The sequence below is a fragment of the Ovis canadensis genome, chromosome 24 (genome assembly GCF_042477335.2).
Source record: "Ovis canadensis isolate MfBH-ARS-UI-01 breed Bighorn chromosome 24, ARS-UI_OviCan_v2, whole genome shotgun sequence".
Classification (NCBI taxonomy): domain Eukaryota; kingdom Metazoa; phylum Chordata; class Mammalia; order Artiodactyla; family Bovidae; genus Ovis; species Ovis canadensis.
Genome location: NC_091268.1, coordinates 56168499 through 56194693, shown reverse-complemented (window position 1 = coordinate 56194693; position 26195 = coordinate 56168499). Strand labels below are relative to the sequence as shown.

Genomic DNA, 26195 nt, shown 5'->3' with positions numbered 1-26195 from the left:
GCCCCGAGGACACAGGACCCCAGCCTGGCACCTCCCTACAGGGGCCTGCACGTGACTCCACCACCAACAGATGGGGTCAGAACCTCACCTGCTCCCAGGGCCTGAGGCACTCAGGCGACCCCTGGCTCCTCCCATGCTTTCTGTCGCTGGACGAGGGGGGCCTCCCTGGGAGGAAGGGGACAGTGCTCCGTGCCCGCACACAAGACACACTCCCGAGATGGGCGCACGGCCAAGACCGCCCGTCTGCGTGGCTGTCGACGGCATGAGGACAAGACCAAGGGCGCCCAGGCCGTGGCCAACGATCCAGCCCAGGCCCATGGCCCGAGGCGCCACACTTCCCCTCCCCTCCACTCCCGGGTTGGCCGCCCTGACGAAGAGGTGAAGCGCTTCCTCAGGAGGCTTGAGACGCCCTTGCTCCTAGGGCGGCTGCACTGGCTCCCAGAGGGAACCCAAGGGTCCTGAAAGGTGGACGAGGGGCCCCCAATCCCCCAGACCACCTCCCCGCTGTGGTGGACCACTCCCTGTAATGCGAGTCCATTTCTAAACCCACCCCACAGAAGAGACGGGCCGACTGACTCACCATCTAGAACCACAGACCAGAGCTACACTCACAGCTCTGAGAGGCTGACCTTCCCGCTGCTGCTCAAGCAGGTAACTTTAGAAAGCACCTCACAGTTTGGCGGGAGAAAGATGCAGACAAGTTTCCTTTCCTCTAATAGCTCATTCTGTTTCAAACTCAAAGTAAAATGAAGAAGATCGCCTGGAAAAATGTTAAAGCTTTAATTTCAAATCACTTTTAATGCCCGTTTCATCTGACAGCAACTTTGAAAGCAAAAGGCAATCTTTATCACTTGAGGTTTTTAAACTAAACTGACGTGATTATGTCCAACATAACCAGATGCTTCTAAAAGCAATGTTCAAAGTGACATCAGCCCCCCAAACAAGAAGCCTTCCTCTGATAATTAATAAACTATTAACACGCAGTCTGCACCGGGGGTGAGGCTGCGGGGGCTGGCCACGGCCCACAGGTCAACCTCACAGACCCCTCCCACCAGCCCGTCAGAGCGAGGGTGAGCCTCCGAGGTCCCACTTGGTCACCATCCTTTCAGCCGCCCGCTGAGCCCTTCACTCACCGGAGGGGCTGACCTCAGGCAGCGGTCCACTTTCCAGTGACTCTAAGTGGGAACTGACTAGTTCCCGCTAGTTCCTCTAAGTGGGAACCCCATCCTCCGTGGGTACCTGGTCTGGGGCAGGGAGAGTGACTGGTGGGAGTCTGCCAGCAGTGGGGGTCCTAGGAGAGGTTTCCTTGTTCCAAAAGGGAAGAGGCCTCTCCTCCTGCCTCTGACTCAACACCTAGGATGTGGGTAGCCACCCTGCACGTGAGAGAAGCCTGCCTGGGCCCCAGAGGAAGGAGGCGGACAGCAGTGGGCAGGCCCAGGCGTGGCTCAGGAGGAGCAGGCCGGCACATGGGCGTGCTCCCCTTTCCCGGCACAGAGCTCTGCAAAGCCCTGCAATTTCCTGAACAGTGAATGACATGAGTGTCCCTTCGGCCAGAGCCCTGGGCGGCGTGGGGCTGGGGCAGGGGAGTGGGGGGGGGGGGGGCAGAGGAACCAACGCCGGGCAGAGAGGCGGGAAGTTCCACCTGCTCCCCCACCCCCAGGGAGGGGAGTGGGCTGGAGACCCAGGAAGTCACCAACGGCCGAGACTTAACCAAGCAGGAAACTCGCAGAAACCCTGAAGGGGGGCCTCCGAGGTGGCGGACACGAGGCAGCAGTGGGAGGGCAGCCCTGCCCCCCGCCCCACGCAAGCCTGGGGCATCCCTTCCCGTCCAGCTGACCTGGCTGCACGCTTCACGGTAAACCCGTGACCCAAGACAGAGAGCTTTCCTGAGGCCTGGCCATCATGCCAGCGCCTGATCAGAGGCGGGCAGGAGCCTGCACTCCCGGTCAGATGGACGCGCAGGCACACCTTGTAGCACCGAGCCTCACCCATGGGGCCCGGCTGGCCCGGGGGGCCACGGCAGAGCTGAACTGAACCCCGGGACACCAGTAGGCATCTGAGTGAGAGCAGGCGCAGGACACACCGCACCCCCAGGTGTGGAGGAGGCCCCGGTCCTGCAGGAGGCAGAGCTGCCTGCCCTGGACCCCCGGGCGCAGGACACACAAGTGGCCCGGCTATGCTGCTACGGGTGCCTTCCCTGAGGGCCAGAGTCTCCGCACACACAAGCGCCAGAGGCTTCAGCCTGGGTTCCAGGACCACTCAGAGCCCAGGCAGCCACAAGGACGCAAACGCTCCTGGCAGGGAACGCAGCCTTCCACCCAGACCCTGGAGCCCCAGGAGCCACCCCAGGGCCCCCGGGCTGATGGGCCATAGCGTCCGGAAGACAGCACGCCTGCCACTGCCTCAGCGGGGCCTCGGGGCGGCGGGGCGGGACGAGGGAAACCGCACACCCACAGTGCCTGCCCCGCTCCACAAAGCCGGGGGTGCACTCACCCGCAAGCCCTCTCCAAAGCAAGTGTGTTGTTAGACAAGTGCGGCCGCCAGGCCTACCTGTTGGTGATGGAGCTATTCCTGTCCTTCAGGGCCAGCTCACGCTGCTGCAGCTCCACAATGAACCTAGACAGGTCCTCTGGCGTCCTGGGGGGACAAGAACACACAGGGTCAGTGGGGTGTGCTTGCAGGGGACAGGGCTCTGACCCTAGGAGCTGGCCCAGTGCCAGGCAAGCCGCTGGCGGACCTCGGAGCCGGACGAGTCAGGGCCTGCGAGGCCTCCGGACAGCAGGTGTGGGCTCACAGCACAGCCGGCCGCCAGCCACGTGACACTGGGGACGTCATGCCTGCCAGCCCTTGCCTGTAAAACCTGAGTCGGTACGCCGCATCACTGCCATGCGGAGGGCGTGAAGCGAGGAGGAAGAGCGCCTGCCACGCTGGCTTCCTCCCTCCTCTCAGACACCACGCGTGCGGACGGCGGCAGGGGCAGAGCAGGCGCCATGGGCACGGAGCCTCCAGTGTCCAAACTCCTCCAGGGGGACGATCAGCCACTGCTCGCGGCAGCCCCGTTGCTCACTGGTTCCATTTCACAGACGGGGAAACGACGAAAAGACAGTGATGGTGGGCTCTAACGTCACCCCACTCTCCACAGCGCTGAGCCTCAACCTGAACCCACGCCTCCAGCTCAACATCTGGCTCAGGAGAGCAGGCACAAAACGTCTCTGACATTCAGACACCCAACAAGCACGTGAAAGAGGCTCGACACCACCAATTCTTAGAGAAATGCAAATCAAAACTGCACTTGGGCCCCACCTCACATCGGTAAGAAGGGCCATTATCAACAAGTCTACAAATAACAAAGCCTGGAGAGGGCGTGGAGAGGAGGCAGCCCTTCACTCTGCTGGTGGAAATGCAAACTCGTGCAGCCACTGTGGACAATGGTGGGAGGTTTCTCAAAAAATCTAAACTAGAGCTGCCATACGATTCTGAAATCCTGCTCCTGGGACTGGGGTTAGAGAAAACTCTTAATTTGAAAAGTTCCACACACCCCAGCGGGTCACTGCAGCATATTCACGACGGCCAGGAAATGGAGACAGTCTAACTGTCCATCAGCAAACGAACGGATAGAGACGTGGAGCACAGAGACACAAAGGAGCATCAGCCACGAACAAGCAGGAAAGGCTTCCCTCACGGCTCCGAGGTAAAGAATCCGCCTGCAATGCAAGGACACAGGTTCGATCCCTGGGTGGGGAAGATTCCTGGGTTGAAATGGCACCGCACTCCAGCACTCTTGCCTGGAAAATCCCAAGGACGGAGGAGCCTGGTGGGCTGCAGTCCATGGGGTCGCTAAGAGTCGGACACGACTGAGCGACTTCACTTTCACTTTTCACTTTCATGCACTGGAGAAGGAAATGGCAACTCACTCCAGTGTTCTTGCCTGGAGAATCCCAGGGACAGGGGAGCCTGGTGGGCTGCCGTCTAGGGGGGTCGCACAGGGTTGGACACGACTGAAGTGTCTTAGCAGTAGCAGCAGCAGCAGCAGAGATTATTACGCTAACTGAAGCAAATCAGACACAGAAAGATGAATACTGTATGATGTCACTATATGTGGAATCTAGAAATAAGGATAGAGGATTCCCTGGTGGTCCAGTGATTTAAGAGTCTGCTTTGAAGCGCAAGGGACACCAGTCTGATCCCTGGTCCCAGAGGATCCCACCTGCCACAGAGCAACTGAGCTGGTGTGCCACAACTACTGAGCCAGCACTCGAAAGCCCGTGAGCTGCAAGACTGAAGCCCACGCACCTAAGCCTGTGTTTCACAGCAAGAGAAGCCACACCAATGAGACGCCCGCTACCACGACCAAGAGTGGGAAGCTCACTACCACACCCAGAGAGCACCCCCACTCACAGCAACCAGATAAAGCCTACACACAGCAACAAAGACCCAGTACAACCAAAAAATAAAAGTAAATAAAATAAACCTTTAAAAATTAAATTAACAAATGATAGAAACGTACTTATTTACAAGAGAGAAACAGACCTGCAGACATACAAAAAAAACCTATGACGACCAAAGGGCGGAGGGGAGAGAGGGGTGCATCCGGGGCTAATGGACACGGGAAGGGAAGGGAAGGGAAGCAGCTCGGTCGTGTCCAGCTCTTTGCGACCCCGTGGACTGCAGCCTGCCAGGATCCTCCATCCACGGAATTTTCCAGGCAAGAATACTGGAGTGGGTTGCCATTTCCTTCTCCAAGGAATCTTCCCAAGCCAGGGATCAAAGCCGGGTCTCCTGCACTGCAGGCAGACGCTTTACCGTCTGAGCCACCAGGGAGGCCAATGGGTCCACAGTACTGTGACTAACACAGATCAGCAGCAGGACCTGCCGGACCGCAGAGGTGACTGTACTCGGCACCTTGTAACAACCTAGAACGGGAAAGAATCTGAAAAAGGACAGAAGCAGGTAACTGAACCCCCGGGGGGCACCCTGTCAGCACAGCCCTGAAACAGCAACACTAAATTAACTGCACATCAGTGTCAGAAAACGTGTGTGTGTTTTCGTGTCTTCAAAGAGGAAGGGAGACGAGAGACAGAGATGATGGAACGTGAAGTGGAGAGCAAAGACTCCTGACCCCTGCATGGAGCTAACATGGCGTTAAAAAAAGAAAGATGCTCAACATCACTAATTCTTAGAGAAACACAAATCAAAACTGGAATCAGGCGCCACACGGGGGTGAGCGCAGGCCTGGGGCTCAAGCCCAGGCTCCACAGGGGCAGCCGCTCAGTGCGCACAGGCCCCTTCCCAGCCCGCAGAGCCAGCACGGCACCCGCCCAGAAGCACTCTCCAGCCTCCCCACTCCTGCTGAAGTTGCCCCTGCAGTCCCGCCTGCCCGGGGGCGCTCACAGAAACCTGCTGAGCTGCGCCTCATGTCCAGAGCCCACAGGCCCCGAGCCACCAGGCCTGGGGCGCCTCTCCGCCTCCCTCTGGACTTTCCTCTGCTGCCTGGACACGCCAACCCATCCGCTCCCCGAATATCCGTGATGGTTGACCCTGGGCCTGCAGAGCGCCCCCCTCAGCCTCCCCAGGCCTCTCTCATCCTCACAGGAGAGGTCTCAGGACAGCTGTCACTCCCTCCAAGCAGCCCCCAGGCCTCTGCTCACCTCATCACAGGGCTGCTCGGGACCACCTCCCCTGTGGCCAGCCAGGCCTCCTGGGTCTGCCAGCACTAGCGCGTGAGGCCTAAGGCCCCTGTGTGCTGGCAGTATGTCCTGAAAGCCCACCGCAGCCCCGGCATGGAGCAGAGCCCACGGCCACCCCTACATGGGCCTTTGTACTCAACACCCCCAGGCAGGGGAGGCCAGGCACTCTCCCTTTCCCACCGCCTCATGCAGACCCTCCCCGGCCGCCAGAAAAACGCCCTTTCCTGCACATCTTGTGAGGACACGGCCTTGATGCGTGAGGAACCAAGAGGCATGATGCCGAGATTGCTACCCTTACTCTGCCCTAAATGCAAGCCAGCTCTGTGGATGAGAAAACACTGAAGAAATGCTTACCAGCAGGAGACATGTGAAAAGCTGAAATCGAAGAGGGGAGGGTTGAGCCAGCCTTGAATGCCAGATCCCCATTCTGCTCAGAGCTTCCTCGTCTTCTGACCTTGGGTAGTAAGTAAGCAAGCAAGCAATACAAGCAAACCCTTTTAAGCCAAGAGATTTCTTTCTTAACATTTTAAAGAGGTTAAAGTTGTCTTCTATTTTCCTATGTTAGTCAAAGAAGGATACAAACTCTCATTAAATCAACGGAAAACCTGTTCAACACCAACGAAACAACTGCGCGTGCCTGCCTTTATGAGGCCACCAGGCCCTCTGGGCCCAAGGAGAAGCGTCTGTCAGACAGACGGCCACACACCCTCTGGGGGCCTCATGAGCTGAGCGGGCGGTATTCTCTCAGCACAGGCAAGCTGTCTGCAACGTCCTCCAGGCAGAAATCTTCCGGGAAGCTGGGGAGCAACCAAACGAGCCCCACAAAGCCAGGAACTAGAGGGACACAGAAAGCTGGCTCTCAACCAAGGCTCGCCATTCTCCTCTGAAGCAAAGATACTTTGAAATGCAACCACTTAACACTGAGGGGAAATTGGGAACGGTCAAATGAGGAGGAAGATGAACTTGGTGCTCTGCCTCAGAAATGCTCTCCTCCCGCTGACGGCTCGGGCACCAGCACCTTCCTGGACGCCCGCAGCCTGGGGCCACCCACACACGGCCACGCCCGTCGGGCAGCTGAGGCCCACACCCTCCAGCTGAGCCTCATGGCAGCCATCAGACACCAAATTCGCTGGAACATTTGAGCAGCTACTTCAACAAACCATCAAGGGGACTGGATCCATATCTGGATAAACTGAGCAGGCAGCTGGCTTCCTTCTACCCCCCCATACCACTCCTTCCCCTCGACCAGCCACGCAAACAAGAGCCCCCCCCCCCAGCAAGTCCCCAGAGGGGGTGCGGCTCATCCGAGAAGGCAGGGCTGCCCCCACTGAGAGCGTGCTGCGGGGAGGCTGTGCAGGGGCCAGGCTCTCGCATGGCCCAGGGCCAGGGCAGACTCCGCAGGCAGCCTCCGGCCACGCCCCAGCCCCAGGCGCAGCGCCATCGTCCAGAGCCAGAGGCCAGCCCCATCAGGTGAGCCCGCACATCACTCACAAAGCATCTTCGGGCTGCTCCAGAGAGCCCTCGGACACCACAGCCCCGCGCCACAGGGGCATCCCGTGACGGCATCTTGTGAGGGCCTGGGCCAGTGCACGCGCTCTGGCCCCGCCCCTGTTCACCAAGTCAGGCGTCGGGGGGCCAAGGAGCTGTGTGCCCACCCCAAGGCCCAGGCCTCTGCCCCTGAGCCCTGACCCGGGCGGAGGGCAAGCAGACACAGCGTGTCACGATCGCCAGCGCCTCCCACCCCGCGCTGGCTCTCCAAGCTCTGCAGGGCCGAGTGCGGAGCAGAGAGGAGGAACAGCATCCTCTGAGTGGGCCACATGGCAAGGGGGAGGGGCAGGGCCGGAGGCGGCGACCCCAATTTCTGGGCCTCGGGGAGGGGCGTTGGTTTGTTCAGACCCTAGTGAGCACCCGGCCCGCAGGCAGGGCCTCAGCCAGCACTGCAAGCGGGAGGCAGGCCAAGACCCCGCGCTCCCCAAGGGCGCCTGCCCCTCCTTGGGGGCCCGAGCCAGCAGGCCGCAGGCCGCAGGCACACAGAGAAAGGGCTTGAGGGCAGAGTGTCCACCTCAGATGCATCCAAACCAAGGAAAGGCACCGATGCACACGCGTGTTCACAGAGCGCAACGAGCCAGGCCACGGCCAAGAGGGGCGGTTGGAATCAAAGGGAGCTTAAACTTCATGTGCCTTATTTGAATTTCTTTTGATGAGCATTTATATATTATATGCATAAGTACAAATAAAAACTACAGAAAAAGCCCCACACTCGCTGCCCACGCGGCAGTGCCACTGGCAACGGCCAGCCGGACAAGCAGAGGTGCTCAGGAGAGACGGGGCTCCTCCGGGGAGGCTTGGCACAGCAGGAGCCCGGGCGCCTGGGGACACAGCAGAGGGGCCCACCTGGGGACGCTGCCACCATCTGCCCATCAGGAGCGCCAAGTGCGGCCGGAGGGAGGTTCCTGAAGGGCCATTGAATCAAGAAGGATTATTAAACCACTGCAGCCTTCACCACACATCAAATCAGAGGCCAGAGGCCAAAGTGCCCCCAGCTGGCACGAGGAGTATTGATTTTCCAGAGCCTCCTAACCTAGAGTACTTGAAGCTGCCCCCCGAGGGTGCCCTGGGGATTGGCTATGTGCCTGTAACCAGCAGGAGTCAGGCCAAGTGCCATCGCAGCCCGAAAAAGCACAGGCGTACTCAGCAGGAAGAGCCAGCCACCCCCAAACTCCCGCTTCAAAAGCTGGACAGCGGAGGCCTTCAAAGGGCCCTGGGATTGGCCGACTCAGACGACAGGAGAGCGGCAGTCCGAACTGCAGCCCTGGCTGTGGCATCTGCTGCTTAGACTCTGGGTTCAGCGGCAGAGCCTTTTAACTCTAACTGGTGGGCTTTGAAGAGGGAAAGTCTCTGTTCCATCTGCAGCTGAGTTTTGGCTCGAGCTCAGCTGCGAGCAGAACAGGAGCCGGGGGAGCGGGGCCCAGCAGTTCATCCTCGAGGCAGAGGCACTCCAGCTCCAGCAGAGCTATTCTGAGGCTCCTGACAGCAGATGCCAGGACTCTCGCCGAAGCTCACAGTGCTGTCTCAGTGGGTCTGAAAGACACGAGATCCAGAGAACTCCCATTTCTAAAATGAATCAAACAGCAACAACCGGAAAACTAATTAACAAGCAAGAAACCTCAAGCTCTCCTCCAAGGTGTTACTTTCCAGAAGAGAAGCCCGCAGGACACAGAGCCATAGCGCAGAGAGCGGGTCAGGGGCCCTGTCAGAGAGGGCCTGCCCAGGCGGGGTGGACGCCCCCCAGGCGGGCTTCTGCGGAAAACAGGCGCAAGCGGGACAGGACGCATCACGGAGAGACGCTTGGTGCGGAAGCCCAAACGGAGCAAGGCGTCACGGCTGCAAAGCCGCGGGACGTCCTGGGGAGCCAGGGCGTTTTGATAATCTGACCCAGTCATGTAGGGAGGGAGGAGGCAATGGCAACCCGCTCCAGTATTCTTGCCTGGAGAATCCCATGGACAGAGGAGCCTGGTGGGCTGCTGCCCATGGGGTTGCACAGAGTCGGGCAGGACTGAAGCGACTCGGCGGCAGCAGCAGCACGTAGGGAGGCTGGGGAGGATTCACATCACCGAAGACAGGCGAAGCCTGGCGCACAGCCAGGCCGGGAGAAGCGGCACTCGGCCCTGAGGCCACGCGGGGTGCTGGCTACTCCAGAGAAGGAAGCCGGTGACCACTGGCCATTCTGAGGCCACAGGAACCAACCTTTAGGGGAAGAAGGCCACCGGTCTCTCAGCACCCAGCCCGGGGCCGGTCCCCGCCATCCCGGCCACGTGGTGGGCGGCCATCGGACCCCTTCTCGGGCTGCTGTGGCCCCGGTGGACGGAGAGCAAGCCGCGCTCTCCCCGAGAGGTGGCCCAGAGACGCGGGCTCAGGCAAGTCAGGCAAGCCGCGCTCTCCCCGAGAGGTGGCCCAGAGACGCGGGCTCAGGCAAGTCAGGCAAGCCGCGCTCTCCCCGAGAGGTGGCCCAGAGACGCGGCCCAGAGACGCGGGCTCAGGCAAGTCAGGCAAGCCGCGCTCTCCCCGAGAGGTGGCCCAGAGACGCGGGCTCAGGCACACACCCAAAGGGCGCCCGTCTGAAGGCCCGCGTGGGGCACCCAGCGCAGGGGCCCTCATCAGGCCGCAGCCCACCCCCGCGACCAACGGCGGTTTCCACACGAGACCAGGCTCTCTGCCCAGCAGCCGCCCTGCCTGCCTGCGGGGACGAGAGGCCCGGGCTGCTCCAGGTCACCGCACATCTACAGGCCTTCCCAACTCCAGGTCACCACGCTGGAGACCATGCTGGTCCTGTCTCCCCAGTCACAGGGAGGCCTGCAAGACCAACCATTGTACTTGCAGCCCCCGAAGCCCACGTTCCGTGGGCCCTCGCCCGAGCTGCTCTCTCAGCCCCAGGCCTCGTCCGCTGACGGCACTCCCACACTCCTGCCGACAGCCCTCAACCTCGGGCCTTCAATAAACGTGAGCTGAAGGAATGAAAAAGGCAGTCCGCCTTTGCGGAACAATAACCATTTAACTCAGCTCTACCAGAGCCTGAACTCAGCGCACTGGGTCAGTTCAGTGCTACTAGTTAAATAAATTACAGTCCCTCTATAAAGTAGATTAAAAAGGTCTAATACATACCAACCAAATATAACACCTATTTGGAAAGTAACTTTTCTAAAACTTAGCATTACAAACTTATACTTTAGAATCAGACATTATACAAAATTTTTCAAAAGAGAAAATAATTATTTCGTGATGAATTAAGGCATTAGAAACTTATAACCACTTATAATGAAATCATCATATATCATTTCTAAATGATGTTTAGCTAAGTATAACAATAAGAATGATTTGCATTGTAAGTCTGGCAAAAATATATTAATAAAAAACTTCCCATCCAAAGTAATCAAGCCTGGCCACTGTTCCCAAAAGTTGGCAAAATCAGGTAATCAATATCCGTATCGCAAACATTTTAATTTAAAATATTACATGTACAAAATCATTCTCCAAGCTGCAAACTTTTTCTTCAAATATGGGTCCACTAAACTGAAGTCTCATGTTATATTTTTTTATAAACCACAAATCATAATTCATGATTTTAGCCATCTTCCTAAATCTTATAGCTTTTCTCTTAGCTTTCTACAGTCGATTCACTTTACTCAACACCGTCTTCTTAGCAATCTTCCTTTGAGACTTTCCGAAACATTCAACTTTGCTTTCACAAAAACACTGCTCTTCACACATTTTCCACCAGACTCTTACAGTATTTAATTAAACTGTGTGATTACAATAACATGGGGAACTGGCAGAGAAGCAGGCTCATCTCGGAGAAGCCCAGCACCACTCAGGGGCCCGCGGCCCCTGGGCATCCTGCCAGGACGAACACGAACACGGGGCTGGCTCTGGAGGTGGGAGAGGGATGGGGTGGGGCTCTTAACCTGAGGGGCATCCGGAGGAGGCTGCATCTACTCTTTGAAGATATTTCTGTCTGTGGATAGTGCCCTTTAAAATGTCTTTAAAATAAAAATTAGCCTACGTCCCAAGCATCTGCTGTGCTGCAGAAGTCTATCAGGACATTTCAGAGAAAGATGAGGGGTGCTGGCCAGTTTCAGGAGAGGCACTTAGGTGCAGCGCCCTTCCAAGAGCTGCTACCCTACTTTCTGAAAGAATCAGACACAGCATAGACGGGAGACCAAGTGCAAAACGCAGATTCCACAAACCTCCAAAACCCAGAGAGGCCACAGCAAGCAGCTAAATGCCTCAGATCCCAGCTCCATCCACTCCTAGCTATGTGACCTCTGACAGTCACTCACCTCTCCAAACCTCAGGACCCGCTTCAGGAAGATGACTGCAATGATCGTATCCGCCACGTGCGGCTGTCCTGAGAATGCTGCACGTGAAGGGCTTCACGAGGAAGAGCATCGTGCTACGACGAATTACCGGCATACAGAGCACAGAGGCAAAACGGCGTCCGTGTCCAATCAGAAAGCAAAGTGGCAGCTACTGGTGACCAGCGTGAATCCACTGAGAGTAAGATTCACATGAACTAACATTTCCACCTCTGCTTCGGTTATTGTAGCACAGACCGATGCAGAAACACGTGACATGTCGCGAGACCATCTAGCTATTCCCGGCCTCACTCCAGAGCAGACATGAGGAGGCTCTGACCGTCTCCGGGCACAGCTCCAAAAGCGCCGATTAACAAGGAGAGCCCAGAGTGCAGAGGGCAGGGGCCCTGCTCTAGAGGCCCTGTCCATGTCCACTTCTGCTCCTCCCCAGACACAAAGCAGGGACGACCTGTGGTCCCTGCAGGGGCCTCAGCAGGCACCTGGGAAGCCGGCTGGACCCCTTCAGGGCTCTCGTCTCTGCTGGTGGCGAAGCCCTCCAGGACAAGGCCGGACCCCCCCCCCCCCCAAAACTTCACCAACCATCCGGAACAGACAATACCCACCAATCTCCAGGTAATACAAAATGAAGCCAGCACCTGCTCAATGACCATCAGAGTCCATAAAACCGCTCGGGGATGGGCGAGGAGGGGCGGGAGAAGGGGGAGGACTGAGAGCCTGGCTGTGCACCCCACCCCGAGGACGGAGAGGACGGGGCCCCTGCAGCCAGCCGGGACCCGCAGACACAGGGCTATGGCTCACGCGGCTGGCACGCGTGGTGAAGGCGAGCCCGTGGCCGCCTCGGGGTCTATCAGCGGCCGGCTGCTCTGTGGCCAAGCAGGTCCTGGAGCTGGCCCCCCGCGGCAGCACGCACAGGTCCGGTTTCACCCGGCCATCCACCGGCAGCAACTCGGCCGAACTGCTTCAGGGAAGTGGACTACACGGCTCCCCAGACGCATGTACATAAAATGAAGAGACTTCAGCTTTACAGTTGCCGCCTTCGAATCCTCCCTCCCGACTCAGGCAGGATTAAAAGGGCTTCAAAGCAGCCTGGGCTCCGATTAAGCCGGTGTGGCCACCCCAGGGACGCTGGAACACTCCTCTGATTAACAAGAGGCGCTCTTCGAACTGTCTGAGCTAAAAAAGAGCTTAGAACCTTTCAAACAAATGCCATAATTTTCTCTCCCTGTTCCCTCACTCTCTGGAAAAGTTGATCTTTTGGATGCTTTAAACATTAAAAAAGAAAGCTGGATAATAGCCCCAAACACAACTTGAGCCAGGAGCTCAGAACAGGGCCACGGGCAGCAAGCTCAGGGTGCCGTGGCAGGCCAGCCTGGGTCAGCACAGGCACGTCCACACCAAGCTGGGAGAGAGGTCACAGGACTAGCCGGTGGGGGCCGAGCCAGGGGCCTCCCAGCAGGGCCCCAGGTCCACCATCGTGGCCCGTGACAAGGGCGCAGACAGAAAGGGGACCCCGCAGAGCCGCTGGGTGCAGGGCAGAGCTGCCGCCAGTGAGGACCGCAGGCACGCTCAGCGGGGACCATGCTGGAGCCTGCCGAAGAGGGGGACGCACAGGTGCGTGGCCGGGGTGACACAGGACAGGGCCACGTGAGCCCAGAGTGTGAGGCAGCCCCTCAGGGGAGGGGGCGCCCGAGGACTCAAGGCGGGAGGCGCACAAGGAGGCATGTGTGCCCCCCGGCCCCGGCGCCAGACCGCTTGTGGGCGCACAGGGCCGCAGGAAACCATGTCCAGCCCCCAGCCCACACGGGGCCTCCAGAGATGTGCAGCCCCTGATACTAACAGGCCTACTGCACACACGTCAACAGTTGGGTCAAACCTATCGGGACCATCCATGTTTTACGGTCAAGAATAAGCTTCGAGATTGTTATAATCAAGAAGAAGGCGAGGGAAAACCTTGAATGGGCAGAAAAAGACAACTTGGTGCCCTATCTAGCTACCTATGAAGTACATCTGTCTCCTAACCTCTGAGCTATTTTACAAGTTAGTGAGTAGAAAAAAGGGGTTTCCAGGTGGCTCAGTGGTAAAGAATCCACCTGCCAATGAAGGAGATGTGGGTTCAATCCCCGGGTCGGGAAGAACCTCTGGAAGAGAAAATGGCAACCTACCCCAGTCTTCTTGCCTGGAGAATCCCATGGACAGAGGCGCCTGGCGGGATACAGCCCACGGGCTCACACAGAGTCGGACACGACTGAACACACAAGCACAGGAGAAGAAAGCCAGCAGAGACGCAGACAGCCCACACTCACGGAGACACCAGCTCCAGCCTGGGGAACACCAAGGCTCAACAGAGACACGGATAACTCGCGTTCACAGAGACGCCAGCTCCAGCCTGGGGACACCAAGGCTCAACAGAGACACAGATAACTCGCGTTCACAGAGACGCCAGCTCCAGCCTGAGGAACACCGAGGCTTACTGCCCAGTGGAGGCCGACAGCTTCCCCACACTGGCATCTAAAGTCGATCCCAGTGGTCCTCTCTGATGACAAATACATGGTACTTTGAAATCTCCTTTGGACCAGCTTACTAGCCCTTCACTAATTCCTGAGTTAAATAAAATACGTAACACCTCTAGATGGCTAGATAAATATAACCAACAAGACTACTATGTTTAAAACTACAAACTATTGCTGTGAGGATGAAAGGGGCATAGACACCATGAAGTGAGAAGCCCTTAAGACGCCAATCCCCTCCAAACTGACCTATAAACTCAATGCAAAAATCAACACACATCACAACAGGGCTTTCTGGCAGATATTGAGGACCTATTTATAAAACGTATATAGAAAAGCAAAAGAACCTTTACGAGCTTAATGTTAACAAAGGGAAAATTTAGGCGACTTGCAGTACCTTACTTAAGACTTACTATAAACACACAGCAATCGAGAAAGCATAGTACTGGCATGAAGATAGTCATGTGTCAACATCAGAAGGCCACATAGACACCAAATTTACCTGAGAAAAACAAAGCAGTTCCAAGGGAGAGGAGCAACTGTACCAAATAAGCCCCTGACGCTGGACAAAAGCAGGGGAAGGGGAACCTCGACTCCAGCCTCAGGCTTCACATGACAGGAACCAGACGCCAGTACATAAAGAATTAAAACAGAAAGATTCTAGAAGAAAACATAGGAAAGTTCGTTTCCAACCATGAAATGTGAGAAGACTCCTTAAAGCACAGAAACCACCACCCATAAAAGACAAAGCTTGATAAATGGATTTCATCAAAGTCAAGCAGCACCACTGAGACTTAGCGGCTACGGTTAACTTATTACTGATAATTTCCTACCGTGAAAGGTCTGGTGAGTGTGTAATAAGAGTAACGGGACTGAGGAGGAGGCTGTGTTGTTTCTGTGGCGCCGAAAACAAAGGCGTAGAGGCGGCCGAGGCCCTGGGCCCCAGCCTCCCTGCAGTCACCACTGCCGTTAGACTGCTCGCAGCCAGGGCGGAGGCCCCCCACCCTGATCCTGGCTCCGCAGCTCCGCCGACATCTCCAGGAACCGTGTGTCCCCCAGCCCCCCGGATGTGAAGCCGTGCCGCCTGCACACAGGTCCTTCTTCCTCCCCAGTCCGGGGGTCTGGGGGAGAGACCACATCACACCCACTGGAATAACCACAATTTCTTTTTAAACAGCTCAAGTTTGGTGAAGCTATGATGCAACAGGAACTCCCATATGACGTGGACAGGCAAGTAAACTCACACAGCCATGCTGGAAGACACCTGGTGTACTCACGTGCTCTCGGGAACTGACCCGAGAGAAGTAGCAGCACAAGTGTGCACGGACCCGGCTGTGAGTGTGCACAGCAGCTTCGTGCACAGCAGCCAGCACCTGCAGACAGTCTGGACGTGCACAGAGGGACAGGCCACGCAGCCTCTGCTTCCAGCACCGAGCAGAAGGGCCGAGGCTGGGCCTCAGACGCCAGAGTCAGGCGGGGGACGGGGTGAAGGAGAGGGGTGCTGGAGGGGCTCGCTCTGAGCCTTATCGAGGGACCAGGCAGCCCCCAGCCTCTGCTGCCTCAGCTTCATCGCAGCCCCAGGAGCCCCAGCAGAACCAGAGAGCAATTAAGCGACACACACGCTTGCTGCTGCATTCGTTCACAACTGAAGAACAGACAGAACCAGCCTACAGTCACGGAACCGAGAGCAGTGGTGTCCCTGGGGTAGGAGTCGACGGGAAGAGACAGGAAAATCTCTGAGCCTATAGAAACTCCGTGACCTTCACTGAGGGGCTGGCTGACAGGTGACACAATTTCAAAACTTAGGGTCAATCCTTTCACTGTCTTATTATCCTCAATTAAACATTTTTAAAGGAATTGAAAAAATTTTTCCTTTTTTTAAGGCCACACTGAATGCCACTGTCGAAGGAAGTGAGCGAGATGCAGCAACACACAGGCATTCCCGGAAGCCGTCAGCTTTCAGACACACAGGCATTCCCGGGAGCCGTCAGCTTTCAGATACACAGGCATTCCCGGGAGCCACCAGCTTTCAGATACACAGGCATTCCCGGGAGCCGTCAGCTTTCAGACACACAGGCATTCCCGGGAGCCGTCAGCTTTCAGATACACAGGCATTCCCGGAAGCCGTCAGCTTTCAGACACACAGGCATTCCCGGGAGCCGTCAGCTTTCAGATACACAGGCATTCCCGGGAGCCACCAGCTTTCAGATACACAGGCATTCCCGGGAGCCACCAGCTTTCAGATACACAGGCATTCCCGGAAGCCGTCAGCTTTCAGATACACAGGCATTCCCGGAAGCCGTCAGCTTTCAGATACACAGGCATTCCCGGAAGTCGTCAGCTTTCAGATACACAGGCATTCCCGGAAGCCACCAGCTTTCAGGTTTCTGGGAAGCAGAGCCCACCTTTAATCCCAGGAAGCCGGTGGGACTGGGGGGGACTCCTGTCCTAATCTGGATAAAGGCAAGAATGTGCCCTCCCACCACTGGCAGGGATCTCCGCTACCACGAGGCCGCCACTCTGTCTCAGCGAGCCCACGGCCAGGGGGCAGCACTTGGGAGACCCAGGTCCCAGGTGGGAAGAGTGGCCGAGAGCCTGGGAGACTAGGGCAGCAGCGCAGATTCGGAGGAGGCAGCCCTGCCGTCTAAAACGGCCTATCCTGGGCTTCCCTTGTAGCTGCGTGGTGGAGAGTCCCACCAGCCAACACAGGAAGCGTGGGTTCGATTCCTGATCTAGGAAGATCCCACGCGCCACGGAGCCACCGGCTCTGTGTGGCACAACTGCTGAGACTGTGCTCTGGAGCCCGTGAGCAGCGCCTTCTGAGCCCACGCGCTCCAACTACGGAAGCCCAAGAGCCCTAGAGCCCGGGCTCCACAGCAGGAGAAGCCCCCCAGTGAGGGCCTGGGCTCCGTGCCTAGAGGCTGGGCCCCTCTCGCCACAGCTGGGGACAAGCCCACGAGGCACCAGACACCCAGCACAGACAAGAACAAAGGCTAGTTTTCTAATAATTTTTTAAAAAATAAATAAAAGTCTATACTGAATAGCACCATGATTTAAGATCCACTTTTTAAGGGGAAAAAATATTTTACATGAAAAAAATGAATGGCAAACAGCAATTACTCAAACTCGAGTATTTGGTAGCCATCTTCTCAAAAATGAGTTGACTTATGTTTCTCACTTCAAAGAAAACAACTAGAGTCCATGCAATCCCTTTCAAAGCCCAATCACACTTCTGCAGAGGAATAAAACTCCACCCTAAAATTCATATAAAATCTCAAGGGATCCAGATTAGCCAAAACAATCTTGAAAAAAAAAAAAAAAGATCAAGTTGGAGACTCATATTTGCTGATTTCAAAACTTATTACAAAGCCACAGTAATCAAAACAGAGTGGTCCTGGCATAAAGGCAGCACACAGACCAGTGGAGCAGAACAGAAAGCCCAGAAACGAACCCCAGCACACACGGCCAGATGCTTCTGACCAGAGAGCCGAAACTACTGAATGAGGGAGGGCAGTTTCCAACAAAGGCCAGGGAGACTGAGACGGCGTCTGGACCCTCACCTGAGACCGCACACAGGAACAAACCGGAAGCAGCCCAAGGAGCTAAAACCAGACAGCTCGTAGACGACGGCACGGGGAGCCTCTCCCGACACTCGATTAGGCGACGGTTTCTCGGCTGTGACACCAAGAACACAGACAGCAAGTGGAAAAACAGGTGAGCCGGGCTTCAACCGAAACCTTCTGCACAAAGAACCCTCTCGAGGGAGTGCAACGGCAGCCCACAGACCGGCGAGAACAGACACAGCTGGTGGGGGCCGAGTTAATACCCAGGATGCATCAGGAATCCTCACAAACCAACGTCAAGAAAACAACGCGATTTAAAAAGTGGCTTGGGACGTGAACAGACATGTCTCCAAAGACAGACAGACACACGGCCGAGAAGCCCCTGAAAGGATGCTCGCCGCTGACTATCGTGAGGGACATGGAGACCAGAACCACAGTGGGGACACCTGCAAGTCCATGGAAACGTCTGTTAGCAAGACATACCAACAGAGAAGAAGCTTCTGGGAAGAAACTGGAGCTCCTGTGTGCTGCTGGAGAGTGTGAAACAGCACAGGGAGGGAGGAGGGGAAGGAGGGGGCTCACCCTGGAAACAACAGTTAACAGGACAGTCCACACCCACTAAAGAGACTACGTTTGCAGTAAAAACCTTGCTACAAAGAGAAGTAGAGGCCCAGAGATGGCTTCACTGGTAAATCCCATCAAACATTTAATTAGGAAATAATGACTATTATATATAAACTTTTCTAAGAAAAGAGGACATCCTTACCAACTGATTTCACGAAGCCAAAATTACCCTGATGTCAAAACCAGATTAAGATATTACAAGAAAACTATAAAGCATACTCCTCAAGAACAGAGAAGCAAAGAAACTTAATGAAATACTAGCATATCAAACGAATAATATACCACTGTCAAGGAGGGGGGTTTTATCCCTGCAAGGTTGGTTAAGCACTGGAAGAACGTCACCTGATACACTAACTACATTACAGAACGCTGAATAAAGCCCTCTTCCTCATCCCAACAGAGGCGTAAAAAGCATCTGATGATAGTCAAAACTCAGTCATAATTTTAAAGCAAAAACTTTCAGCAACGAATAAAATAAAGCCTCCTTACCCTGAGAAGCAGCATCCCAAGAACCTAAAACCAACATCACACTCGATGACCAAAAGCCGAAGGCCCCCCCTCGAAGACTGGCCACCAGGCGCGGCTCCGGCCTCGTCACTCCTGCTCGAATCCGCACTGGGGAGTCAGCGAGCGCGGCGGGGCCGGAAAGCAGGCACGCGGGACGGCTGGCGGCGAGTGCGTGCGATGGAGCAGATGGGAAGGCGAGACCTACGTCGCCAGCCGCCCCTCACGAGGCGGAGTGCGGGGGTCCAGGCCTCGCCGGGGCCTCTGCAGCGGCTTGCTGCGGTTCGATGACCCTCCCTGGGGAAACAGCCCAGAGACTGACAGGGGCCACAGTGAGACTCTCCCAAGCCTCAGAGCGCACACAGTAAACACTCCAACTCAGAATTGTAGGGTAAAACATTTGTAAAATTGCTTTCTAAAACACACAAATTTTTCTGCGCCGTCACAACTAAAATTGCTCTTTTCAACCGCTAGTATAATCCCTTTCTAACGCGGTCCTCCAAATGCACATGCAGTGGAAGGCAGCTTCTGGCGCGGCTCCCCAGATCCCCACCTCCTGGAATTCACCCTCTGCAGCCGTCTCCCCCAGCGTGGACTGGACTGACGGACTTGCTTCTGGTGACGTGAGCCTGGCTAAAGTGGGGCAGCTCCTCTGTGGCCAGGGCACGAAGCACAGCTGCCCACTCCACCCTGATCAGGCCAGGCCAGCGGCCACACAGTCCTGCTGAGGGATGCGCCGGGGAGGGCCCCCGCGGCAGCGGACAGGAGGCCTCGGGCCAACAGCCACCAGGCCCTGAGTCCCGCCCACGTGCGAGTGAGTGAGGAACGGAGCCTTGCACTGGAGCCTTGAGGTGCGTGTGGCCTCGTGAGAGATCCAGAGTCCTACAGATTCATGACCCATGGAGACCCGAGACATCAAGGTCTTGGGGCAGAGTCTGCCGCACGGCAACGGGTCACCACCGCGTCTCCATCACCTCCCATCTCCAAGACCCCGGGAGGCGGGCAGAATCAGCTCCATCCTGCAGATGAGGAGCTCAGCCAAGGAAGCGGCTCCACCAGAGACAGCCTGTAATCGTCTCCTCCACACAGACTGCCCCCCTCTCCATGATGACCTGAGGCGGTTTCTAAGAGGTCAAGTTGAAAACAGAGCAGCAAATGTGATCCTGGTGTTTACCAGGCTCCACCACAGCCCCACACAGAAGCCCTTCCACCCCCAGCCCATCACCAAGACAGAGTGCACAGCCCCAAGCCTCTACTCCTCACGGATTCATTCACAAAGCGCCTGCAAGACAAGTTCTCCCACTAGGAAGCAGAGCAAAAAATGAAACAAATGTTCTTTAAAAAGCCTGGACCTTCCCCCAGCCCTCCCTATCCTGTCCAGCCTGGGCCTCCTGCTCAACTCGGAATCAGTGAGAAACGTGCCCTCCAACCCCCGGGGCTTGACTGTAATTCAGACACAGAGACAAGACTGAAGACTGTTCCCAGAGGCCCCAGTAAGCGCGAGAGCCTGGGGGCAGGAGGGCCCAGGACACACACGGGGCCAGAGAGGCGGGCGTGGCGAGGATGGGCGCTGCGGGAGGCTGGCAGACGGTGTGGCTGAGACGTAGGCCGCCCGTGCTCCCTAACCAAGCTGCACACGCGTCACCTTCAAATACGGCTCCGTGGGCCCAGGTGGTGCTTTTAAAAATCCATGTTCTCAGTTTCTCTTAAAGATCTGGACACGCACCCTTGCAGGGTGGTCGTCAGCTGGGGTACAGCAGGACTGACCCAGCAGCGGCTCAGTCACCCTGGCTCACGCCTTCTGCCCCGTCACAGGACCACGCACACAGTCACCTTCCCGGTACCCACGAAGCATGGACCAGTAACGGAGGGAAGGGCAAGAGCTCGAGGAAGCACAAGTGGCGGTCTCCCTCGTGGACGGAGCGCCTGAGGATCAGGACGGGGGTCTGCCAGCCACACAGTCGCTGGCAAGTCCACAGAGGCGGGCGGCGTGGCTCCAGCCGTCGCACGGGAAATGGTCCCCCCAGAAGGCGGTCTCTCCAAGGATGAGGAGCGGCCCTCTGGAGACCCCGCGCCCACTTCCAGGTGGCCACAGAGAGCGAGTTTATTCTCACTTTTAATAACACCCCTGTAACACAGAATTAGGATGAAGGCAGCTTATTAATTATAAACCCATATTTGGGGCTGAAAGGGGGACCCCCTGAGACTACAATCATTATCCCCTCCTCCCACGCGCCTCCTCCAAGATGAGAGCTTTGAATCCAGGAGCCGCAGAAAGACTATCGACTATGAAGCTGGTAGACTAGCAAAGGGCGGAATGGGGATGAGGCGGCGAGCACAGTCACTGGGGACTGGCTCTCCAAGGAACAAAGCTGAAGACAGGCCCCTCCTGAGGGGCGGGGGGAGAAAGGCGGCTTTCTCCCCACCTGCCTCTGCTCTGACACTCACGTCATGCCCCAAGGGAACGACAGAAAGGATGTCATTAATAAATTTATTTCAACTTTCTTTTCAATGGTGCTGAGAAGTATATGCAAATCCATCCGTAATTAGGTTTAAAAATTCCATTTCATGGAATAATCAGACTTCAAAAAACTCAATTTTAGTTTTAATCAGATTTTAACAAGGATATTAAGTCCATTTCATTTAGAAAAAGGAAAACTGTGAATTTAACACAAAATGTATTCAAGCTTAGCCCTGGGAGATAATTAAATAAAATTAATTTGGCAAGGGTTGTCAGTAAACGGAAGTACCCAGAGCCGTGTTCATGCTCTTGATGGAAGCAAAAGCAACTCGTTCCCGTCCGGACAGACAGACGGAGCGGCGGCCTGCTCCACGGTCAGGGTCCGGGCCCAGGGGGGCCTAGGAAGGCGGGGACGGAGAGCCCTGGATGCCACTGCGGGCCCTGAGTCTGTCCTTTCCCTCCGAAGCTGGACCCCAGGTCCGACCCAGCACGCTCACCTGCCCAGCCACCAAGGAGTGAGACAGGGGACACCCAGTCCAAGCCTGACAGGACGGCTTCCCCACCCCGGGCCAGGCAAGGCCGAGCCCCCTCGGCCCCCAAAACAAGGCAACACTGAGCTCAGTGCTGGAGCAGGGATGGCGCTCAGCGGTCTCCGTGACCTCTCCAGTTGGGCATCTGCCCCACCCACCTGCTCAACAAGCGTCTGCTGGGAACTCGGCTACCAGGAAGAGGGCAGACAGAAAGGAGGGCCCCGCGCCCCACCGCAGGCCCTGGGAGTGAACTGCTCCAGGGCTCTGACCTGGAGGAGCCCATCCTGCAGGCATCTCCCACCCTGAGCGAGAGCTCGGGCCCAGCGCCAGAGGCCGGCAGGGCAGGTGCTGCCCCTGAGACGCAGGTGCCCGAACCTGCACCAGGCCCACTTCCAATAACCACCCCAAACAAGGCCACGTCCGCAGCCAGACTCTCCCAAACCAGAAAAGAGGAGAAAGCTATGCCATGCCCCTGCATGAGCAGAAAGCCACAGGGAAAGCAGTGAGCAGGGCTCTGGGCCGGTTCTTTAAACCAAATGGCCCGGCCTGGACCTTAAGGCAGGGCTCAGCCCACTGTGGCCTCCAGGCAGACCCCGCCGCCATCTCTTTTAAACAATAAAGCTCTCCTAGAACGTGGCCACACCCACTCACTCACACACCACGCGGCAGCTTTCCCGCTGGATAACTGAGAGTTCTGTTTTGTCCAGGACCACCCTAGTTCAAGCATGAAGAGTCCCACATCCCGGGCCAAACGGGAGGGCTGGCCACCCTATCCTGTGTCGCAAAGACAGAGCTAAACACTTACTACAGAGACTTCATGGACCACAAAGCCTTCCATGTCTACTACCTGGCTCTTTACAGGAAAAACACATTGCCAGCCACTGCTATAAACCCACCATCACAGGTCCTGACTGTATAACTGTGAGAGCTCTAGTCGGCTGACTAGATAAGACAAGAGAAAGCGCATTCTGCTCCCGAGCCTGCATCTGAAGACTCACGCTTTGATAGCTTAGCAGTGACCCCTAGGGGGCCTCTCCGGCGCTGCAACCAAGCTCTAACTGCTAAGCGGCCGCTTCAGTCGTGTCCGACTGAGCAACCGCACAGACGGCAGCCCACCAGGCTCCCCCGTCCCTGGGATCCTCCAGCCAAGAACACTGGAGTGGGTTGCCATTTCCTTCTCCAATGTGTGAAAGTGAAAAGGGAAAGTGAAGTTGCTCAGTCACGTCCGACTCCTAGGGACCCCATGGACTGCAGCCTTCCAGGCTCCCCTGTCCACAGGATTTTCCAGGCAAGAGTACTGGAGCAGGTCGCCTCTAGTAAATAATAAAAATGCCCCAACTGAGGGAAACGCCAGCAGCAGCTTCCAGTGACTCTCTTCCCAACGAAGCCTAGCAGGAAAAGCCTGACCCTCCCACAGCAGACGTGGGGAGACTGTGGCTCTCGCTCCGGCAGCTACGGCGAGGTGAGTGCGGCAACAACAAGCCCCGCGAGCTCCTTGGCTCCCGTGAGTGTGAGTCATGGGCACAGTGTGCTGTGTGGCCTGCCACACGCGGAACCACAGTGCGCTCGCCTCCATGAGAACGCAACGCTGTTGGATAGATGGCGCTAGACACAGCGTTTCCACAGACCTTCAGTCTGCAAAAATGCAGTGTCTGCAACGCGCAGTGAAGCGATGCACCATGAAACGAGGCGCCCGCGCAAGAGGAGACAGAAGACGAGCTCTGGTGACAGGCGCCCCCTCCAGACCCAACACGCAACTTGCCCAGCCCAAGCAAGCGCGACGCAGGAGGCGCCTAGCAACACAGAACGGGAAGAGCAAGTGGGAGCCGGACGCTGTCTGAACGCTCCACACAGACCCACAAACCCTCGAGGAGCAAACCACAGCACTCAGAAGAGACCAGACGAGGGAAAAGCCTTCCGGCCTCGCCGTGGGAGGGCCGTCTGGTTCCACAAAACTGAAGAGTCGTTTGCATGTAATAAAAACAGCCACCCTTCTACCTCAGCCATCTTCCTGAGCAAGACAGGACTGTGTTGCGGCCTCAGAAGTTACCCGTCCCCCTCCCGAGCGACCGCCGTCTTCCTTCACCCCGCAGCCCAGAGGGGTCAGCCTGAACAAAGGCAGAAGTCGGACACCACCCCCCCCACCCAGCTCTCAGGCCAGCAGGACCTCCGAGCCCCAGTGCACTGGGAGCCGTCAGGTCTGAAAGAGCGGATATCAGCCGTGGGCTTCCTGCCCGCTGTGGGCTGAGCGCTGCCTGGGCCAAACGGGCGGGCAGCTCCCCAGCAGAAGTCTGAGCGCCAGCAGCAGGCGGGCAGGCTCACAAAGGCACAGGCTCCAGCTGCAGGCACCATGTGGCCAGCCAGATGGACCGAGGTCATGCAGGGCAGAGCTCCCCCGCCAGGCCAGGCCCAGCCAAGCGGCCCCACAAAGGCGCCACAGACACTGCGCGACCCTGGCCAGGGAGCCCTCGCGTCGTCCGGCCCCTCCTCTGCCGAGCGGACGGAGCAGCAGCCGCCTCGTCCACGGCACCGGGTGGCGGGCGAGCAGGACCCGCGTGCACGGGCGTGGACAGCCCCCCGCAGCTCTCCTCAGATGAGCCGCTGCCAGCACGGGTGGGGCCCTGCTCTGAAGACCCCCTTCAGAGCGGAGACCACCTTCAGACAGACAAGCTTCGGGGCCTCGAGTCAGCCTCCAACTTCCAGACCAGAGAGACGTCTGGCCTTCTGCCCACCGCAGCACTCAAGTGCAGCAAAGCTGCAGCTGAAGTTCGTCTCCTGCTCAGCTGAGTGCTCCCTGAAAATGCCACCGTCTCGCATTCTCTGCACAGACCCAGCTTCACCTCGCCAGGCCCCCCGCCAGTGTTGCCGTTACAAGCCTGTCTGTCCCATGAGCACAGAGCTGCAGCGTGTGACTCAGACCCGCAACGTCCAGCGAACAGCAGGTCCGCAACTTAGAGTGCGAGGAAGGAGCGCGTGCGCGCCTCTCCCCAGAGTCGCCACTCTCTCAGCAGATGACGGACGGCTCAGGAGGACGGGCACCAACCCGAAGGGAAACCAGAAGGACGGATGGAGAGAAACTGGCTTTGACCAGGAGACACCTTCATGAGTTCCAAGACCTCCAGGCAGGAGAGCCGCCCCCTCAACTGTCCACCACCACAAGACTAACACAATCCTCTGCCTGGGGGCAGACGTCCCAGCAAACCCTACAGGACACCCTGATCCAGTGGGAACACCTGAGCCCTCCTGGCGCCGCGGGGCTTGGGAACCTGCAGTGCCTCAGACAGCGGCCGAGACCTCCGCCAGGCGGGGCCCAGCCAAGGACCCAGGCCTCTCGTGATGACAGCAGGGAGGAGAGAGGCCCACCTGTCCACGGTAGGAGGAAGCCCAAACCCCACAGCGTGACCCAAACCCTTCAGGATGCGACCCCTTCCACCCCACGCACCCACACTGCAACTGCCTGAGACGAGAGACTCCTGAGCGGCCCTGTCTCTGGCTGGTACGCAGCTGCACGCGCCACTTCCCGGAGCAGGCCGGGGGCGCCCCCGTATCAGCACTAATAGACCCGAGGCTGCTCACAAGCCGGCTCCTGCAGCCACAGCCCCGGGTCGGGAAGGAAGGGAGACAGCTACGAGGCTGGACAGGCCTTACTCAGACGGAGCCCACCGGCTGCCTCTCGGGAGCCGGGAGCCGCGGCTCGGGCCCCTCCCCTCCCCGCAGAAGCCTCAGGTTCTCAACCAAACGAAGCACCTCAGGCAGCAGCTGCCAGCAGCCCCGAGGTGAGCAGGAGGCACTGGCCCCCAGAAGCCGCCCCCTCAGGGACTGGGCGCCCAGGGCTCTGCTTGCCCCTCGGGTCAGCTGGACACCCACCACCAGGTCGCTGAGGACAAAGCGGGCGGAGCGGAGGTGCTATTTCGGGGTCTCCTTCGTTCAGCTCCAGCTCCTTGGAGCCTTGCAGGAAAGGGAGTTTTCATCAGAGATCCCCACGGTGCCCACCCTGCACTCCCCTCAGCCCAGCCTGGTCCTGAAGGCTCCCCGCAGGACCCGCGTGGGCTCAGGGCTCGCACGTGTGTGCAGGGGGCTCCCCTCACTGACGAGGCAGAGGGGACTGGGTTGCACTCTCCCCACACCCCCGGGGATGCCACACGTAGGTCAGGGACATGGGATGGGTCAAGCTCTGCTGCAGGGGCTGGGAGGTCAGGGCAGGGTGAAGGCAAGAAGTTGACAGCAACTCCCAACAAGCTTTATCGGAGAAACCTCCAAACTCGTCCAGGGCCCACCTGGCAGCGGGGGCCCTCCCGGCCCCAGGGCCCACTCTCCGGTTTCGCTCGGCCCCCCGCCCCAACTCCATCTCCACTCACCCGCTCCGCGGCACACACTTCCCCTCAGAACTTGACCTGAACGTCCCCCAACAGGACACTGGCCCCACCAGGGACACACGATGTCCCA

At 57.5% G+C, this 26195-nt stretch overlaps 1 protein-coding gene across 8 annotated transcripts in view; it reads right to left on the bottom strand.

Moving 5' to 3' along the window:
* MAD1L1 (mitotic arrest deficient 1 like 1) overlaps positions 1 to 26195 on the bottom strand; it is a 238739-nt gene that overhangs the window by 185253 nt on the left and 27291 nt on the right. For 5 of the 8 annotated variants that reach the window (XM_069569617.1, XM_069569618.1, XM_069569619.1 and 2 more), the window contains one exon: positions 2551 to 2637. In XM_069569617.1, coding sequence (XP_069425718.1) covers positions 2551 to 2637 — 87 coding nt within the window. Of the gene's footprint in view, positions 1 to 2550; positions 2638 to 6041; positions 6119 to 17627; positions 17900 to 26195 lie in introns of those variants that run through there. The other 3 variants (XM_069569623.1, XM_069569624.1, XM_069569625.1) reach the window with 3 other exon arrangements.